The sequence below is a fragment of the Gigantopelta aegis genome, chromosome 3 (assembly GCF_016097555.1).
Source record: "Gigantopelta aegis isolate Gae_Host chromosome 3, Gae_host_genome, whole genome shotgun sequence".
Classification (NCBI taxonomy): domain Eukaryota; kingdom Metazoa; phylum Mollusca; class Gastropoda; order Neomphalida; family Peltospiridae; genus Gigantopelta; species Gigantopelta aegis.
Window position 1 is genome coordinate 86,187,181 of NC_054701.1, and position 19,289 is coordinate 86,206,469.

Below are 19,289 nucleotides of genomic sequence, written 5' to 3' on the forward strand. Positions count from 1 at the left end.
TCCACAAAGATTAGAAAGACTGCAACATTAATACAAACTGCAGACAGCAGTGAGATTTGTGAAAACTTTAAAATTGTTACAAGCATGGGCCCAGGTCTACAGCAAGGTTTCTCAACCTCTTTGATGCTGTCACAAAAAGATGTTGCAAGATTTATAGGCAATAGCATTTTTATTATTTTTAGGCATTTACATGTACTTCATTATTTGTACTAAACTGCTGGACATTGCAAAATGAATTTCAAGGCCAGTGTCTGCCTACTTTTGTAAACTGATATGGACCACCTTTACTATCCTTTCCTGGACAAGCACAGGTGCATGGATTAAAGTGGGAATGGGGAATGAATTAATGAATGTTTAACGACACCCCAGCACGAAAAATACATCGGCTATTGGGTGTCAAACAATGGTAAATGCAACAACAATGTTGATTAAAGTGGGAGTGGGGAATGCCATTGCTGCTATAACAATTTGTCTGATCTTACCAACAATGAATCGAACATGTCGGAGACATTCTGATAGTATTACAATATTATACACCAAAGACCGATTAGCACACATATGGGGAAATGGGTCTTCAATACTATTAGTAGCCCAGTGGGAAAGTGCTCGCTTGATGCACGGTTGGTCTGGGATCGATCCCCGTTGGTGGTCCATTCGACTTTTTCTCGTTCCAGCCAGTGCACCACGACTGGTATATCAAAGTCCATGGCATGTGCTGTCATGTCTGTATGATGGTACATATAAAAGATCCCTCGTTACTAATGGAAATTTTTTAGCAGGTTTCCTTTCTAAGACTATGTCAAAATTACGTTTGACATCCAATAGCCGATGAATACACAATAAATACCCTTTATCTCTAGCTAGAGAAGACTATTACTGTTACCTGATAAGGTCAAGGTCAAAGGGTTTTACGTGCACGTTCAGAGCAAGCTGTTGTAGCGCACGCCTGTCGTGGGCACAGGTGCCGGCCTCTCTGTCCAAGACAGGAAATTTACCTGATAGGATTTGGTTTCTCTTTTATACTCTTTCCCCCCACCCTAGTTATTTTAGACTATGACCTTGCAAACTGCAAATTAGCCGGAACAATGTACACATCCATGCCATAAATTGAAACTGGCAAAGTATCAGCGACAAGCGACAAGCAACACTACTAAGCAAAGAGTTATTGCACATTATCATAGTGAAAAGTAGATTAGTTTTTCTCCATTTCGCTGTCTGACACAGAACACATCAAGTCTCCACCCTCAGAAGTAAGTATAGGATCTGAAAAAAAAGAACACACAAATATGAGTTCGTTTTCATTTTAAAATTATTTTCACGCGTATATACAATAAAAGTTAAGCATGCTGTCCTGGGTACACAGCTTGGCTATCTTGGTTCTGTCCATATGGGTTAAAGGGACATTCCTGAGTTTGCTGCACTTTTTAAGATGTTATCGACTAACAAAGACTTTTTAACGATTGTAATTACATATCAAATATATCTTTTTGCATAAAATATTAGTGGCTTTATATTAAACGTGCTTCTGATCGTTCTAATATTTGTACTAGGTTAAATTTTATTTTATTTCCTAAAAAACAATTTTTTGTACATATGAAATTATTTGAAGACAAAATCAAGTTTGGGCTTCTTACAAATGTTGAGACGACCAGAAACACATTGAATATACACACACTGATATTGTAAACCTAAAAATATATTTAATATGTAAGTTTAATCGTAGAAATATTGTATTAGTCGGAAACATCTTACAATGCAGCGAACTCGGAAATGTCCCTTTAATGATCAGAAAACAGTTCAGAATCTAAAAGGCTTAAAAGTATATGGCTAAACCAATGTCACAAAGATCGCTATCAATTAGATGAATCTACAAACTGAAATACTAAACTAAAAGGCTGGCTAAACTTGAACTTGTGATCAAAAATTGGTTTCTTCCATTGAAAATTCACAGATTATATGATAGAAAAATGTGTTTTACGTAATGATGCAATTTATGCCAAAAACCTACCAAAGTTCAAGGACCATAACTCTGACAAAACTATGGACGGGAAGGAGACTAAAAGCATTCATTAACATTAACTTCACATATCCAATATTCAACAAGGACATACTGCACACCATAACAAATGGAAACGGTTGAGAAATCTGAGAAATTCAGAATCCATTTATAATACCTGAAAAAGCACTCATAAGTTCCCCATCGTTACTGTTGGATTGTGAAAAATGTGGAGGGGATGTTGACGACGCCCTCACAAGGACCTCATCGTTGCTGTTGGACTGTGAGAAGTGTGATGGGGAAGCCGAGCACGCCATGACAAGAACCCCATCATTGCTGTTGGGCTGTGAGAAATGTGGGGATGGCGATGATGATCCAATCACAATACCCGACGTCTGGGGATGATCCACATCTGCACTTAGCACGGAATCGGACACTGGCTGAAAGGTGGAAATCAACAAGAAAGACTGTGTCTAATGATTTTATTTTCTTGGAAGGTTGAAATCAAAAAGAAATATTGAGTCAGGTGATTTATGACAGTTAAAATTTTCCCTGATTCAAAATCGGGTGAATAAGAAGTCATTTAAAAAAAAACAGAGAAGAAAATGTCAATCTTTTCAAATACTAGTATATCTAATATTTTTAAATGTAATACTTTAGACTAAAAATTAACTAATTCACTATATAATTTAGTTGACTATCTACAATCCCAAATATTAATAGACTCCATCCAATGTTGTCATGTGGGATAGAAAAAGTACACACACGGTGGTGGAAATTTCTACATGGGATCAAGCTTGTTGAGTCCCAGGGTTAACATTTCTACCAGAGGGTGTACTTTTTCTATCCCACATGACTGGATAAGATGGGAATCTTTTTCACCCATCCATTCGATAAACAAAACATTATTTGAGACGAACAAACAAAGATGGCTGAAAAAGTAACTTCTTTATTTGACCATTTTATCATAAATAAACTACACTATCATATTTGCTGCTTCTGTTTCATGTGTTAAATATAATTTAACACTATAAATTAACAAGATAGCTTTTGTAATGAAGGTTTTAATAACAAAATATTGATCTAAAACTAAGCAAGTGGCATTAATATGACACTGTAATACTCGGAGTTTCCCCATGTTAAATTCAGTGACATCATAGCCCATGCAAAATAGATTTATTGCATGGATGGGAGAAAATTATATATTTATGAATATTTCAATAAATGATATACAATGTATTGATATTTAAAAAGAGACCATGAAAACATCCGGTTTTGAGAGAATTCCGGTTTTGAGAGGTTTCACTGTATAATAATTTTCTGTCTTTTCAAATATAACATATACTAAAAGTTAACCGATTCACTACATAATTTAGTTGACCATCTACAATCCCAAATATAATTACATATTTATAAATATTTCAACAAGTATGATATAATTATTATTATTTTTCAGTATTTCACTAAATATTACTTAATTATTTCACTGTTATTTTCAAATATTTCATTAAATGTTATATCAGTCCACCACCCCAGCCCCCACCCCCCCCCAAAACAACCTGAACAACCACCAAAAAACCCCAATTAACCCAACTTAATATGGAATTGACTAAAGTATTGGGACTATAATTTTAATGTTTCTTGCTCATTACTATATGGATATTTGCCACAATCGGTGAAAACTGTAGGCCCTTAGGTCAAATATTGTTAAAATAGCTGTAATTTTTACACTCATTACTATATGGGTAATTTGACAAATTCAGTGAAAATTTTAGAGCCTTGAGTCACATATTGTTAAAATAGTACCGGTAACAGATTCAAAATTGTAAGTAAAAAAATGCAATGCTAAAAGTGAAGTGAAATTTATCTACCTTAAAGTTTGTTTACGGCAAATGAACTAAAGGACAAAATAAGAGAGAAGTGGGAAGAAATCACTTTGAAATAAATCAGAAATCAATGTCCTCATTTTAAAATAAATGCTCAAATAATGTTAAAATTGCAACACATTCAAAATTATAAATAGAAAACGAGATGGCAAGCACACAAAAGTAGATAACTTTTCTCTTAGCTTTTGCCATCTCGTTTTCTATTTATAATTTTGAATGTGTTGCAATTTTAACATTATTTGATCTATGGGCCTAACATTTTCACTGAAGATGAAAAGTATCCATATAGTTATGAGTGTCAAATATAAAATTTACAGTCCAAATACCTTTTAGACAATTCCATATTGAGTAGGGTTATTGGATTTTTTTTTTTTTTTGGGGGGGGGGGGGGGGATTTGGCCATTAGCTTTTGGTAGAGCATTTTTTTACTTACAATTTTGAATCTGTTACTCTTTTAACATTATCTGACCTATGGCTTTAAAATGTTCACTGGTGTCAAATCATCCATATAGTAATGTGTGTAAAATACCAAAATTACAGTCCACATTTTTTTTTTTACCACCCAATATAATTACTTCCCTGATATTTTCTATTATTTCCCTGAATGTTTTCTAACCTCAAAATGTTCTATGATTTCCTCGTGCCGGTGTTCATGCAGCAGTCCGCAGCTGTCCACTGCGAGCTGGTCTGAGTGGGAGCCAAGAGAGTGCAGCTCTGTAACAAGACAACACATAGTTACAGCGACGGTGAAGCGCGGGGGACTGAGCCCCAAAATAATTCTGAAGGAAGGAAAGAAGGGAATGTTTTATTTCACGAGGCACTCAACACATTTTATTTACAGTTATATGGCATGGGACATATGGCTAAGGACCACACAGATATTGAGAGAGGAAACCCGCTGTCGCCACTTCATGGGCTACTCTTTTCGATAGCAGCAAGGGATCTTTTATATGCACCATCCCACAGACAAGATAACACATACCACAGCCTTTGATATACCAGTCATGGTGCACTGGCTGGAATGAGAAATAACCCAATGGGCCCACCAACGGGGATCGATCCCAGACCGACCACACATCAAGCAAGCGCTTTACCACTGGGCTATATCCCGCCCCCAAAATAATTCTGAATCAAAAATATTTTTGGCAGTAAATCTTAAGGCAGAGATGAATTCTACTTGCAGAATGCAGGAAATTGCATTTCAGGACATCTAGTTTTCAAAATTTTATGGTTTAACATACCCCAAACCCCCTAGAAACTTTGCTTTGCACCTTCAATCTCAGTCAACCCCCTCCTTCAAAATGTCTACTTTTTTCCGCCGTGCCTGTGGTATGCTGATTCTGATCACCAATATGGATTTCTAACAAAAGAATGGGAAGGCTAGACAGAGTGTTACTGATGTGAAAAATAGTTTTGAACCAGCATCCTCAGCTTAAAATTCAGACACTAGAAGTACTGATCAGTCCTCCAACTGGAAATACAGCTTTATATTGGGGCAAACATTACATAAATCATTTACAGTTGAATCTTTTTGGTTTGAACCTCGTCAGTGCTTGAGAAATTGTTCAACCCATCGGGTAGTTCGACCTAACCAGATGGTAAACATTGTGTAAGTGTAACTTGGGACTTCGTTTTTGTTTCGAACATTGCGCTGTATTCGACCCTTCCGAATTCGACCCAATGAGATTCTACTGTATACATGTATATCTATATCTATCTATCTATATATATATATATATATCTATATCTAAATCTATATATATATATATATATTTATGAAGTAAAAACGTTTGACATGAGAAATCTTAGAAACAATGTTTGACATAATATTACCAAAGACTTGCTTTCCTAGACTGATCTTACAAAATTTGTGTTTGAAAAGTTAAGACTTTCATTCTAAATATGATGTTTTTTCATTCATCTTGATGGCCTGCAGGATAAACACAATAACAGAGTAGAGATTAAGCATTGTGGGGTATTCCTGTACAGGGCCAATGGGAAAGTCTGTTCAGTAATCCTTGTAGAGTTCCCCATTCCTACCATCACAGGATAAAGCTGATAACCGTCATCATTAAACTGTTTTTAACAATACAATAATAATCCAAAACGTCAATGATTGAGACCGTTAACAACTATTATTGGCCATAGGATTTAACATTTTATGGAAAAAATGGGTTCAGTGCCTTGTGATCAATTTAAAAAAAATATATATTCATATTATTTTTGTTGAATAGTCATACTTGATATAATAATCATGTGAAACAAAATTTCGGTTCTGTGATTTTACAGACATGCTATCGATACAGTACCGGAAACAATTGTTTCCGTGAAATCCAAGGGGCTGCTATTATGTTCTTTTGTACAGTTTCCCACCTTGGTCAGAGTTCTCCAGCCCATCATTGAGGTGTAAGGACGTTCCAAGTCCTGATCCATCGAGTGAGGATTCGTCTGCCGATGTCGTGATGATCACCTGGGGTTGGTTGTTCAGCTGAACCATCACGTTCTCATTCACCTCAATTGAGTCCTCCGTCTGGTGACAAACAAACACAGGAAATGGAAAGAAACATTTAGTGATACCTCACAGGGCTTTAGATCTCACTAATTTGGCACAACAGGAATTTTGTCTGATCTGAGCACACCAAGGTCTTTTTGGTGCAGTCATGTTAATAACAGCTGATAAAAGAGTTATACATTTCAAAAATATTAAACATGCTTTCATTTTGTATCATGTTTATGTCCTGAGTGAAATAATTTTCAGTTGTCATGAGCTTTAGCAAGTGACAATGAAAAATTATTTCACGAGGCACATAAACATGATATGAAATGGTAGGGAGCTTAATATCCTATTTATTACCCATAATCGGTCTTAATTTATATCATTCAACTCGTTTGGTTGACATTCATGTAAGGTTGTAGTGCGCCAATTGATGATGTCATTGCATGATGTCGAAGTGTTATATCCCACTTGGTGTTCTAGTGAGACTTATCACTTTGATATATACTAAGATATTTTTAACCATATGGGTAATAATAAGTTATTTAAATCTGATTACAGCTTAACATTCCATTGATTTTGAGATGAAATGTTTTAACGTTAGCATGTTTTTACTTAATTTGGGCTTGCTTATTTTGGATACACCTTTTATTGTCTCAGCTTTAGTGCAATCTAAAGCTCTGCCTCATAACAAGCTGCTCTTACCATACAGCAGAAAACGATCTTTTATAAACCAATTGGTTACATCCCGCCATGTCTCAGGCAAGTACTCTACTACTAAGCAAAGTCCCAACCCTCAAAGTGAGTGATGCATTAAAAGCTGTCACATACAAGACATGCTTATGTTTCTTTATCAAGATTTAATTTAGTTTTATTGTTTTGTTTAATGACACCACTAAAACACATTGATTTATTAAACATTGGCTATTGGATGTCAAACATTTGGTAATTTTTGACATATACTCTTAGAGAGGAAACCTGCTACATTTTTCCATTAGTAGCAAGGGATCTTTTATATACACCATCCAACAGACAAGATAGCACATATCATGGGCTTTGATATATGAGTCGTGGTGAACTGGCTGGAATGAGAAATAGCCCAATGGGTCCACTGACGGGGATCGATCCTAGACCAAATGGGCATCAAGCAAATGCTCTACCACTGGGCTACAATATACATCACACCCCTAAATTTACAGAGACATGCAATCAGCTAGGTTGACAGTTGTGTGAAAGGTTGCAAAATTCACATAGCTGAAGTGTCAAGAATATTAAAATAATTGTAAAACGTTGTTACAGTGGGTTATACAAATGTCCTTAACCCAAATATATAAGGTACATAGAAAATTTTGATAATGTACACATTAAAATATCAGAGTTCTTTGCCAATATGGAGATGCAACTTAAATTAAAACCGTGATATTATACATTAACCTGTTGTCACTCTTACTGGATTTCAATCAAATAAATTTCTAAACAGAAGCAGATGATATTATTTTTAAGGTAATTTTTTGTGGACATGTAATTCAAGGCATATTCTTTACAGTTCACAATAAAAAATTTATGAATAATATTTGTGGTCATTATGCAAATTTGAGACTGCCCCTTTTAGGTTATATTGAATATACAATGTGACAATTAGCAAGTAATCTAAACATGCTTACCTGAGAGATAGGTAATGTCTGCACTATAATGTGATCTGTTGCCATGGCAGCACCACTTAATGATATGGTGGGACTGTTTTGGGATTGTGCAATAAGCAAGGCTCCTGTGCTTGTTGGAGTGAGGTGATGTAGCACTTCGTACGCCTGGAAACCGTCTACATCTTCGCCAGTCTCCATGGACACACCTGTAATAAACAACACATGGGTAACAATCAACACAGGTACATACATCGAGATGAACATCTATGGAAGGAAGGAAGGAAATCTTTTATTTAACGATGCACTCAACACATTTTATTTATGGTTATATGGTGTCTGACGTATGGTTAAGGATCACACAGATATTGAGGGAGGAAACCTGCTGTCGCCACTTCATGGGCTACTCTATTCGATTAGCACCAAGGGATCTTTTATATGCACCATCCCACAGATAGGATAGTATATACCACGGCCTTTGTTACACCAGTTGTGAAGCACTGGCTGGGACGAGAAATAGCCCAGTGGGTCCACCGATGGGGATTGACCCTAGACCGACCATGCATCAAGTGAACGCTTTACCGCTGGGCTACGTCTCGCTCCAAACGTCTATGGATGCAAACTGTCAGCCTCATTGAATACGTTTATGATAGGCAAGACATCTAATTCTGCAGAACTCTTGTTTATTCTGAGGCAATCTGGATGATGCAACAGGTGGAATAAACATTAAAATGTGAACTAAACGAAGTTAATATTAAAAAAAAAAATTCAATCGATAAAATTTGTCCTAATATTTGCTAGTTAAAAACAAGAACCGGAAATGTATACTTCTTTCAATGTGTAAATGAAATTGCATTAGAAATCAAAATGCGTTCTGCATGTTTGTGTGCAATAATGGTGTTTGAGACAATGGCAGAAAACAGATCTACTAACATTGCAAACCATCAATATTCCATATGTGTTCAAGAGATGCCATCATACTCTACTAAGCACATATTTGACTATAACAATAAATATTATGTCACTGTTATTTTCTGGCATTGCTATGTTGATAGACCAGATTCCCTCTAACATACAGTGACATGAACACACTGAGAAACAACTCACCATGTGGGAGAATCTGCATATCTAGGTCAGACGTCGATCCCCTCACACTTGACCCAAGCACTCGAGCCTTTTGATATGACGTGTAATAAGGGATATTTTTCAAGTAGTTGATGATTTCTAAAAATAGGGACAGGACAATATCAAAATACAGCTAAAGAGGCCTCATCTAAAGTAATTAAAAAAAATTATCCAGCACTGCTACAAGATGATTATGTTTTCTCACATGTATACAGGTAGCTCAACTCATCCTATTTTTAAAATAAATGAAATTAAGTCCAGGGCTATCTCTGATTAAGCAGAAACTTTTGACAAAATATTTATTAAACTTCACAAACTGCAGAAACCCATGGTTATTTTCTCACAAAATATCAATCAATAAATCAAATTATTTCCCCAAATTAAAATAAAAGTGGCAGAAATAACCTTGGAATGTAATTGAATAAATTTAAATATAACAAAAAGCTCTGTTAAACAGTGGTGACCATCATGAAGATAATAGTATAAATTTATGGAAATGAAAAACAAAAAGGAGGAATGTGTTTGTTTAATTAATTAATAATGTTTAGTTTAACCCAAGTTATTGTTTATTTACATGTTTGGCAGTAATCGTGACATTTCAATCAGGAAAAAAATCATTGTCACCAGAGATTACTCCAAGTATTTCTGTGTCTTTTATCTGCATTTTCCAACACAATGAGGCAAATGCTACAGCCTTTGTACTACCAGTAATGGGGTACAAGTTGAAATGATAAATACCGTAATGACTATATGATGAGAATACACTATATTATCCATTACACCTTGTCATGCACCTTTTTAGAGACACTGTGAAAATACTGGCTTAAAATAGGTTTGCAAAATATTACTACTGATAAATTAGGTATATGTATAGAGGTTTCGTCACAAGTATTTCTTAACATGGAAAATATCAATTGAGTCTATGTTAATCGGTATTTGTCGAGGTTCTGCCGAGACAAATACCGATTAACTAGACGAGGTTGATATTTTAAATATTAAAAACATGAGTAGCAAATTCTATTTATCCTATAACACTTCTAAAATAACATTTTAATTCATTTGTTAGTAAATCACAGTACTAAAGTCGCTGCCATCGGTAATATGAAGTCATCACGATTAGTACAAATTAAATGTAGTTTGACATCTCGCATGTTAACTAAATCTTTGAAAATGTTACGCTCAGGTACACAGGTCTTGTTGGCTTGTAAGCAAATGACCCATCCACAGCAACACCTTACCTAGAGACCTTTCAAATTTGCATACAATTATTAAAGGGACATTCCCGAGTTTGCTCCATTGTAAGATGTTTCCAACAAATAAAATATTTCTTCGATTAAATTTACATATTAAATATATTTTCTTGTTTAGAATATCAGTATCTGTATATTCAATGTGTTTCTGGTCGTCTTAATATTTGTAAGAAGCCCAAATCTTTTTTAGGAAATAAAATGAAATTTAACCTTTTACAAATATTAGAACGATTAGAAACACGTTTAATATACAGACACTAATATTTTATGCAGAAAAATATATTTGATATGTAATTACAGTCGTGATAAAGTCTCTGTTAGTCGATAACATCTTAAAACGTGCAGAAAACTCAGGAATGTCCCTTTAACTGGGTTAATACACTACAATTATCACATGGGTTTATGATATGGATATCATGGGTAAGTTATAGGATAAATGTATGTATGCATAATAATGATACAAACCTTCAAAGGGAAGAGTCTGGTAATCTGGAACATGTCGCTTCAGTGACCACCACTTGCCTCGCAACCATTGTGGAGACCGAACACTGAGAACATAGACATTTTCATATTAAGTATTGTAATGAGTGTGTCAGTTTAGATTAAAACACAAGGAGAAAGCTGTTAACGGTTTTAGGTCAACACTGTTCATGTCAATTTCACCAACTGTGGCATGTATCTGAACTAGCCATATTTCCAGTGGTTGGACATGAGACAGAGGGGTATAGTTGTATAGTTATATATAGTACTGTTATTAACTGAATGTAAGTACGAACCTGGGCCAGTCTTGAGACAACTCATTCCAGTCAATCTCGGTATCCTCCATCACATCCAAGTTGGCTATTCTGAAACATGCAAAATAATAAGTCTATCAGTCTTATTTCACCAATTGGATATCACCAATATGCTTATTGGGGGCAGATTGTAGCCCAGTGGTAAAGCTCTAGCTCGATGCGCGGTCAGTCTTGGATCGATCCCCACTGGCCTATTTCTCGTTCTAGCCAGTGCACCACGACTGGTATATCAAAGACCGTGGTATGTACTACCCTGTCTGTGGGATGGTGCATATAAAAGATCCCTTGCTGCTAATTGAAAAGAGTAGCCCATGAAGTGGTGATAGTTTCCTCTCTCAATATCTGTGTGGTCCTAAAACCATCAGGTCAGGTCAGGTCAGAGAGTTTAACGTGCACATTCAGAGCAAGCTGTTGTAGCGCATGCCTGTCCTGAGCACAGGTATCGGCCTCAGCTGGTTCCTCCGTCCAGTACAGGACTAAAACCATATGTCAGATGCCATATAACCATAAATAAAATGTGCTGAGTGCATCGTTAAATAAAACATTTCCTTCCTTCAATATGCTTAGTATTCTATTGAGAACGTCTAGTTCAAAACGGTGAAAAGGGATAAAATGGCTGGCTGATTAAAACAGGTCAAAACATTTTGTTAACTAAGTGTGTTTTGTTTAACAACACCACTAGAGCACATTGATTTATCAATCATTAGCTACTGGATGTCAAAGATTTGGTAATTTTGACATATACATGTAGTCTTAGAGGAAACCTGCTACATTTTTCCACTAGCAGCAAGGGATCTTTTATACACAATATCCCACAGACAGGATAGCACATACCACAGCCTTTGATATACCAGCTGTGGTGCACAGGCTGGGACAAGAAAAAGTGCAAGTGCAACAGTTATCATATTACAACATTCAATTCAGATGCTTTAAAATGTCTTAAAATGAATCGATTTCATAAAAATAATTGACCACATATGGTTTTGTAATGGTTACAGGTATTTGAACATAGAATATCAGTTCAATAATATATTACAAGTCTAGTATTAAGAATATGTTATGGAATATATACTCTTCAAAAAAAGTAGGGGAATCTGAAATATTAATGTTATCAACTGACCGAACATACGTTTTGACCACAGACATCTTAGTAAAGAACGTTTAGGTCTGTTTACCAACACACCGAAACACATTCCATAGTTTGCATGTGCATCATGCAGTTGCCCCGTACACGTGCGTGGGGAGTCATTCTCGATTTTGACAATTTCCAGGAAGGTCCATTAATCACTGTGAAAATTATTTCTGTCAATCTTTTTTCATTCTGTTGATTATACAGTTGTTATTGTTTTGTTTTTTGTCATTTTTATTGTTTGAATTTACAATTTACTGATAAAAAAACATCAACTTTCAAATTTCACTTCTGACCCCAATCATCCTTCAAGATCTTTGGTGGTCATAAAACTTACTGTAATACTGAACAACCGGTTGTAATGTTTGCTCAATTAATTCACTATTATCATATAACCATTCCCCACAGCTAATATACCTTACAATTCTGGCAATTGTAAATTCTTATTAGAGTTCCCCTACTTTTTTTGAAGAGTATATTAATTCAAATTATTTACTCTATATATCTGCCCCAAATGTTTACACAGCTTCTATCACTAATTTCAGGTTGCAATCAGTTTTATTATCAGTTTTTTTGTATCTGCACTCACTTCAGCATACATTGTCCATCAAATATACCATTGCAGACAGGTATAAATGCATAGAAGTGGGGACCAATAGTCTGTTCGCACCTACAGATTTCAATACAATACAATTTGATGGACCACAGACACTGTGCAAAGAAAGGTGGGACATAGCCCAGTGGTAAAGCGCTCACTTGATGTGCAGTCCGTTTGGGATCGATCCCTGTCGGTGGGCCCACTGGGCTATTTCTTGTTCCAGCCAATGCACCACAACTGGTATATCAAAGGCCGTGGTATGTGCTATCCTGTCTGTGGGATGATGCATATAAAAGATCCCTTGCTACTAATGGAAAAACATTTGTGGGTTTCCTCTCTATGACTGTGTCAAAATGACCATATGTGCTCTAGTAGTGTCATTAAACAAATCAAATTTCTTCTGTGCAAGGATATGGGTGCAGATGCAAAAAACAAACCTCAGATAAGTATATCACGGCCATATAGGGAACCCCTTTTTTCACACTATGGAATTTATTACAAGTTATTTATGAGCCAATTTTTTTTCTAAATTGGACCAAAAATAATAATAATTGTTTTCGTTAATTCCAAAACACATTTACTTTTCTTCTTATGTAAACCCAAACTGAAATTATTTACAAAAAAACATTTTTGTCGGAGGATTGGACGGACTACAGGTGGTTGGACATACTTTAAGACTAGATTGATGTCATCCTGGCGTAACCACTCGGAACCACCCTGCTGTTTCCAGTTGAGATAATTCAGCCACTTTGTCCGACACTGTTTCTCAGACCTCGTTCCAACCCTCTCAGCCACAGCTGCCCACGAAAGACCATGAGTGATATTCTCACCTACAAGTATCAAGTAATGTTTTCTTATGTATCATACATTTAAAAAACAATGTCGGTTACATATTTTAAAACTACATTTTACAGTAATTTCTTTTCAATTATTATTATTCACTCTGATGTCATATATCTGTGATTAAAATGTGTTGAGTGTGACATTATATAAAGCAATGTCATATATCTGTGATTAAAATGTGTTGAGTGTGACATTATATAAAGCGATGTCATATATCTGTGATTAAAATGTGTTGAGTGTGACATTATATAAAGCGATGTCATATATCTGTGATTAAAATGTGTTGAGTGTGACATTATATAAAGCGATGTCATATATCTGTGATTAAAATGTGTTGAGTGTGACATTATATAAAGCATTTCTTTCTGTTCTTTTTAATTCACCAACATTTTTAAATGCTAATCTTGGTCATTTAAAAAGTGTATTTATTTTCCATTTCCATTGTTTTGTGGAACAATATAACTTTTTAAAATACAAAAGGCTTGTTACATGTATATGGCACCAAGTCATTTGATCATATCACTTGATGAGAAACGTTCAGCATTAGTCAGGGATGGAAATGTTTTGCAGATATCGGACTTTTTGTGATCATTTGGCCTATTTTTGAATCGGTGCAAATATGGTTTTAAAATTTAAAGAGGGTGAAACCCTCCTCACTATCTTCTATTGGTACCAATGCATAAATGACTAATACATTAAATGTTATAGGAAGGTGAGGGGAGATTTAGGAGAAAACCATATGGAGTTTTTATATTTGCGGGTGTTATTGTCCATTTGATCTCACAAATGTCATTTTTGACTGAAGGCATTAGCCTGAGGTGAAAAATTAAACATTTGCGGGCATCAAATAGACAATAACACCCGCAAATCTAAAAACTCCATATGGTTATGTCCACTGTATACTGAATCGTTTTTCTAAAGAACTAACTGTGTATTTGGTATTTCATGAAAAAAATACCTGGCTACAATCTAACTGTCTTGGCCTGTTCCAATTGCTAATGACTTCACTTTCTAATGACGTCATTAGCTTTCCGGGTGTTATTTTCATTTGATCCCCAAAAAAGAATGTAATTAACCAAAACAATACAGAACACTCTCGCCATCAGTTTACAACACAGATTTAAGAGAAACCTCTTGTTAAAAATATAAGAACCTGTATATGTTTCAATATCACACAAGTGGGATAGAAAACATTACATGATACAATATTTCTATCATAAACTGCATACATGTATATAAATAATAATATATGAGTCACCATTAACTTACAATTAATTGTTTGAAAACATACAAAATGAGTAGTAGTGAGTCAGATATGTTTTACAATAATGAGTTATATAACAAAATGGTGTTTTTTCCAATTAAAACTTATTTATAGTGTTTGTGTTTGCAAGATTAATGTACAATATGTCATAGTAATCAATTTAAGTAGTGCCAATTTTAATGGACAGCATACGGGTCATCACCATGGAGATTATTCTTGGATGTCTCTATGTATAAACAAATCCCCCCACCCCAAGTGTTTGCTCCAATAGATGTGAAAACAACTGAATAAATTACCTGACTGAACTCCAGCAAGTTCATACACAGCTCCAGACAATCGCTGTTCTTCCTCTGTCAGCCATTTCCCTGGCAACACACATAAACAGTAAATCAAAGTGCTGAAAGGTTTTAATATAAGGGGACGTCTATGCATTGACACTTCAACATATTACATATTGTTTATTCTGTGGCTACAATGAATGAAAGTCAACCCAGATAAAAAAAATATATTTCAGCCACTGGGTGTCAAAGTTAATAACATGTTTATATGGAAATCCAGTGTCTACTCCTATAAATATGGATCTTTTATATTCACTTTCCCATATCATTGTCAGCAAATATTCTTCAATGTGCATTTTCACCACATGAGATAACATACATGTACTACAATTCTTGATTTATCAGTCATGAAACTTAGGTTGGATGAAACATATCCATTGTGGTCATTCAACAATTACATGTATCTAATGGAGGAGGGAAGTTGGTATTTGTCAGTAAATATGTTAACTTTTCAAAACACCTGTCTCATTTTTATTTATAAATTAAAATGCAGATGATATGCCCTATTTTGTTCTTTCAAAGATGATTTTTATCTAATAAGTATTAACAAAACAAACAAATATACATACACACAGAAAATTGAGCAATACTGGTCAAAATTACATCACAATGATAGATAATTTAACATAATTTTGAGGGATAATGTTTCATAGAGGTGGGGTACACCAAGTGGGATTAATCTCGTGTCTGAACACATCTTTAGCTACATTAATCTGTTTGTACCTGAGTTACAAGAGTCTTTCATCAAGCGACACTTGTCTTTCACAGAGGAAGCACTGCGACCCAGAACTGCACCAATAGCTGCCCAGTCATTGCCATGCTTAGACCGTAGTCTAGGTACAAAGAACAGAAATAACATGTAATAATCTCACAAAGAAAGTACTATAAAATGAAGAAAACACTGATAATTTTCTCTCTGCACGAAAATATAACCAATGGAAAAACATGCATCCAGATATAAAAGTGAAAGAGAAAGGATAAAGAAGGAGTCACATGAATACAGGCTGGTACCTTCGACTGTGCATGTTAATAGCCATTTGATTGGTTATTAGAATGTCTGGATCACTGGATACAGACAAAGGTGGAGGTGTACAGTCACTACACAGACTTCTCATTCAAGGCCGTGGTATGTACTACCCTGTCTGTGGGATGGTGCATATAAAAGATCCCTTGCTGTTAATCGAAAAGAGTAGCCCATGAAGTGGTGACAGCAGGTTTCCTCTCAATATCTGTGTGGTCCGTAACCATATGTCTGACGTCATATAACCGTAAATAAAATGTGTTGAGTGTGTTGTTAAATAAAACATTTCCTTCCTTCCTTCTCACTCATCAACATCTAACCATTAACCTCTGTCCTTGATAGATGGCATGCTTAACCCTTACATATCATGACGGCACACGAATGCCCTGTCCATTTGATTACATTGTGCATGTGACAGCTCACAGCAGGTCACTATTAGTTTGACATCATGAAAAAGACTCAGTTCAAGATGTAATTCCAGCAAAGACACAAAAGGGTTAAAACATTAATTGGACATAAGCAGAGAAAAATGAAAGTGAAACTCACTCCCTCAGTTTGTCCATCTCCTCAAGTGTGTATTTTCCCATGTGGTTTTTCTGGTCATACAGCCTGGTTACTCGGCGATACACAGAGAACAGGGGGCGCTGCAAACCACGGGCAATGGACCGGTAGAAGTCTTTTCTCTCGTCTTTTGACATTTCAAAGATTATTTCTGTTGGGTCTAAGATATCATTTTCCTGAAATCAAGTCTTAAATATAGTTTAACAAATATATTCAAATCTGGAAAGTATAAATATTTGTACAGGTATATATTTTGGTATTATCACTGTTTGATCAGTAACTTATCATGCAGTTTCTTTCACATGAACATTTAATTTGAGAACCACTAAGAACACTTCACAGCAAAGCTGCAATGTATAACAGATTTAATAGGAAGAGTGCTGAAGATGAAGCTGGAAAATTCATATTTTTGAATTTATATGGGATTGCCAACATTTTCATATTACATGAATCTGAATTGTGATACGTATTCAGTACCTGTACCACGATATATTGCGAAGATCAATTCTCAATTATTACAATTTATAAAGTACTCTAATTTCAGAACAAGGGAAGCTGTTATTTCTTTTCTTAAACTGATGGTTTTTGTTTGAAAATATAATATGTGTGACTAACTCATGTGCAATATACCGATAAACAAGAAAATATCGCAATATGTATTGTTCAAAATTTATATTGCGGTATGCTGGTAATACCGCATGTCTCTATTGGAATTCCTCAAACAACTTCACCTACATGTAAAGTGGGGTTCTATTAGCCCCATGCTGGAAAAAGAAAAAAAAGGAAGAACAAGAAAGTTGTAGAGGAACTGGTGGAGAAAAATCCTGGGAACCCAATCTGAGTTAGGGAAAGTTGTCCAGAGTGGACAGCAAAACACAGGCTACAGTTGTCATATTTGGTAATGCCATAATACATAATATATTCAGAATTGAAAAAGTGATATGCAGACAATGGGAACATTCTATGGTACTGAAACAAAACTGATAAACAGCATTTAGTGTGAAACTACTGTGTGCCACACTTAATGGATTATGATAACCATTTATCTCTGCATGTGTGTGACAAACCTTGCAGTAAGCATTGATATTTGATTGAAGTAACTCCGTCTCCTCCTTTGTCCACTGACCTTGTCGCCATCTGTGACCTGAAACAAACATTAAAATGACTAGTTCTTTTCCAGCTAAATAATAAATTTCACATCACTAGCACTACTTCTGTTGAGACAATAAACTTCTTTGTTTTATTTTAATTTTTTTGAAACACCACAAACATTTCACACAGAGACCAAGACATTTTCACTTTTTGGACATTACAAACATGGATGATGATAAGATGAATGGTGAAGCTGAAGTATTTCCGTTTTGGTTTGGGACTACTTCATGCTTGCTGTCAGTTGAGCTATCTCAGTATTGTCCCTAGCTCGGGGTATACACACCCATAACTGCACCCATGAAGTGGGTGAAGCCTGGTGTATGTGGCCGTACACCTACCCATTGAGCCTAGCGATGCACTCACTCTGGGTTGGAGCCAGTACTGGCATGAAAAAATCCCCCATTGATTCAGGTGGGATATATGAACCCAGTACCTACCAGACTCACGTCCAATGGCATAACCACAAGACCACCGAGGCCCGTTACTGAGAAAATAAACTTAAGAAGAATTTGGCTTCTCTTTCCTTTAGTTTTCCCCATTTGTTGTTGTTTTGTTTTTGTGTGGGGAGATTAATTATAAAGCAACAATATAATACAGGTCCCATGCCTATGATGCTTTATTATAACATTTTATTAACATGATTCTTATTATTATTCAAGTAAATAATTATAGGATTTGTTTATCTACTGGACAAGACTAAGCAATTTGCGGAACATAAGAGCACACAGGTTTAATTGGTGTCAAGGATAAATCTTTTACCTGTGTTTATTGCAACAGTCTTCAAGTAGGCTTCTAGAATATTTATGAAATCTACTAGCCATGGGATCAGTGGATTTTAAAATTTACTAGCCACAATTAAAAATTCACTAGCCCAATTTTGCTTTATAAGTTAATAAAATTCGACTAAATAATAGTAATAATCGGATATGTCACCTAAAGAGGGAGATAGAGCTTAAAGGGACATTCCTGAGTTTGCTGCATTGTAAGATGTATCCGACTGATAAAATATTTCTACGATTAAACTTACATGTTAAATATATTTTCTTGTTTAGAATATCAGTGTCTGTATATTCAGTGTGTTTCTGGTCGTCTTAATATTTGTAAGAAGCCCAAACTGGATTTTGTCTTCAAATAATTTCGTACGTACGAAAAAATCTTTTTTAGGAAATAAAATAAAATTTAACCTAGTACTAATATT

At 35.3% G+C, this 19,289-nt stretch overlaps 1 protein-coding gene across 3 annotated transcripts in view; it reads right to left on the reverse strand.

Annotated features, from left to right (window-relative positions):
• Positions 1–835: 835 nt before the first annotated feature.
• Positions 836–19,289, reverse strand: part of LOC121366494 (cyclin-D-binding Myb-like transcription factor 1) — a 30,505-nt gene continuing 12,051 nt past the window's right edge. For all 3 annotated transcript variants that reach the window (XM_041490929.1, XM_041490917.1, XM_041490921.1), the window contains exons 6-19: positions 18,007–18,083; positions 16,925–17,115; positions 16,081–16,190; positions 15,316–15,384; positions 13,583–13,742; positions 11,168–11,236; positions 10,857–10,939; positions 9,124–9,240; positions 8,041–8,225; positions 6,256–6,412; positions 4,499–4,596; positions 2,175–2,436; positions 996–1,263; positions 836–883 (exon numbers count right to left, since the gene is read on the reverse strand). In XM_041490929.1, coding sequence (XP_041346863.1) covers positions 1,193–1,263; positions 2,175–2,436; positions 4,499–4,596; positions 6,256–6,412; positions 8,041–8,225; positions 9,124–9,240; positions 10,857–10,939; positions 11,168–11,236; positions 13,583–13,742; positions 15,316–15,384; positions 16,081–16,190; positions 16,925–17,115; positions 18,007–18,083 — 1,649 coding nt within the window. In that variant the 3' untranslated portion in view covers positions 836–883; positions 996–1,192. The remainder of the gene's footprint in view (positions 884–995; positions 1,264–2,174; positions 2,437–4,498; positions 4,597–6,255; positions 6,413–8,040; positions 8,226–9,123; positions 9,241–10,856; positions 10,940–11,167; positions 11,237–13,582; positions 13,743–15,315; positions 15,385–16,080; positions 16,191–16,924; positions 17,116–18,006; positions 18,084–19,289) is intronic.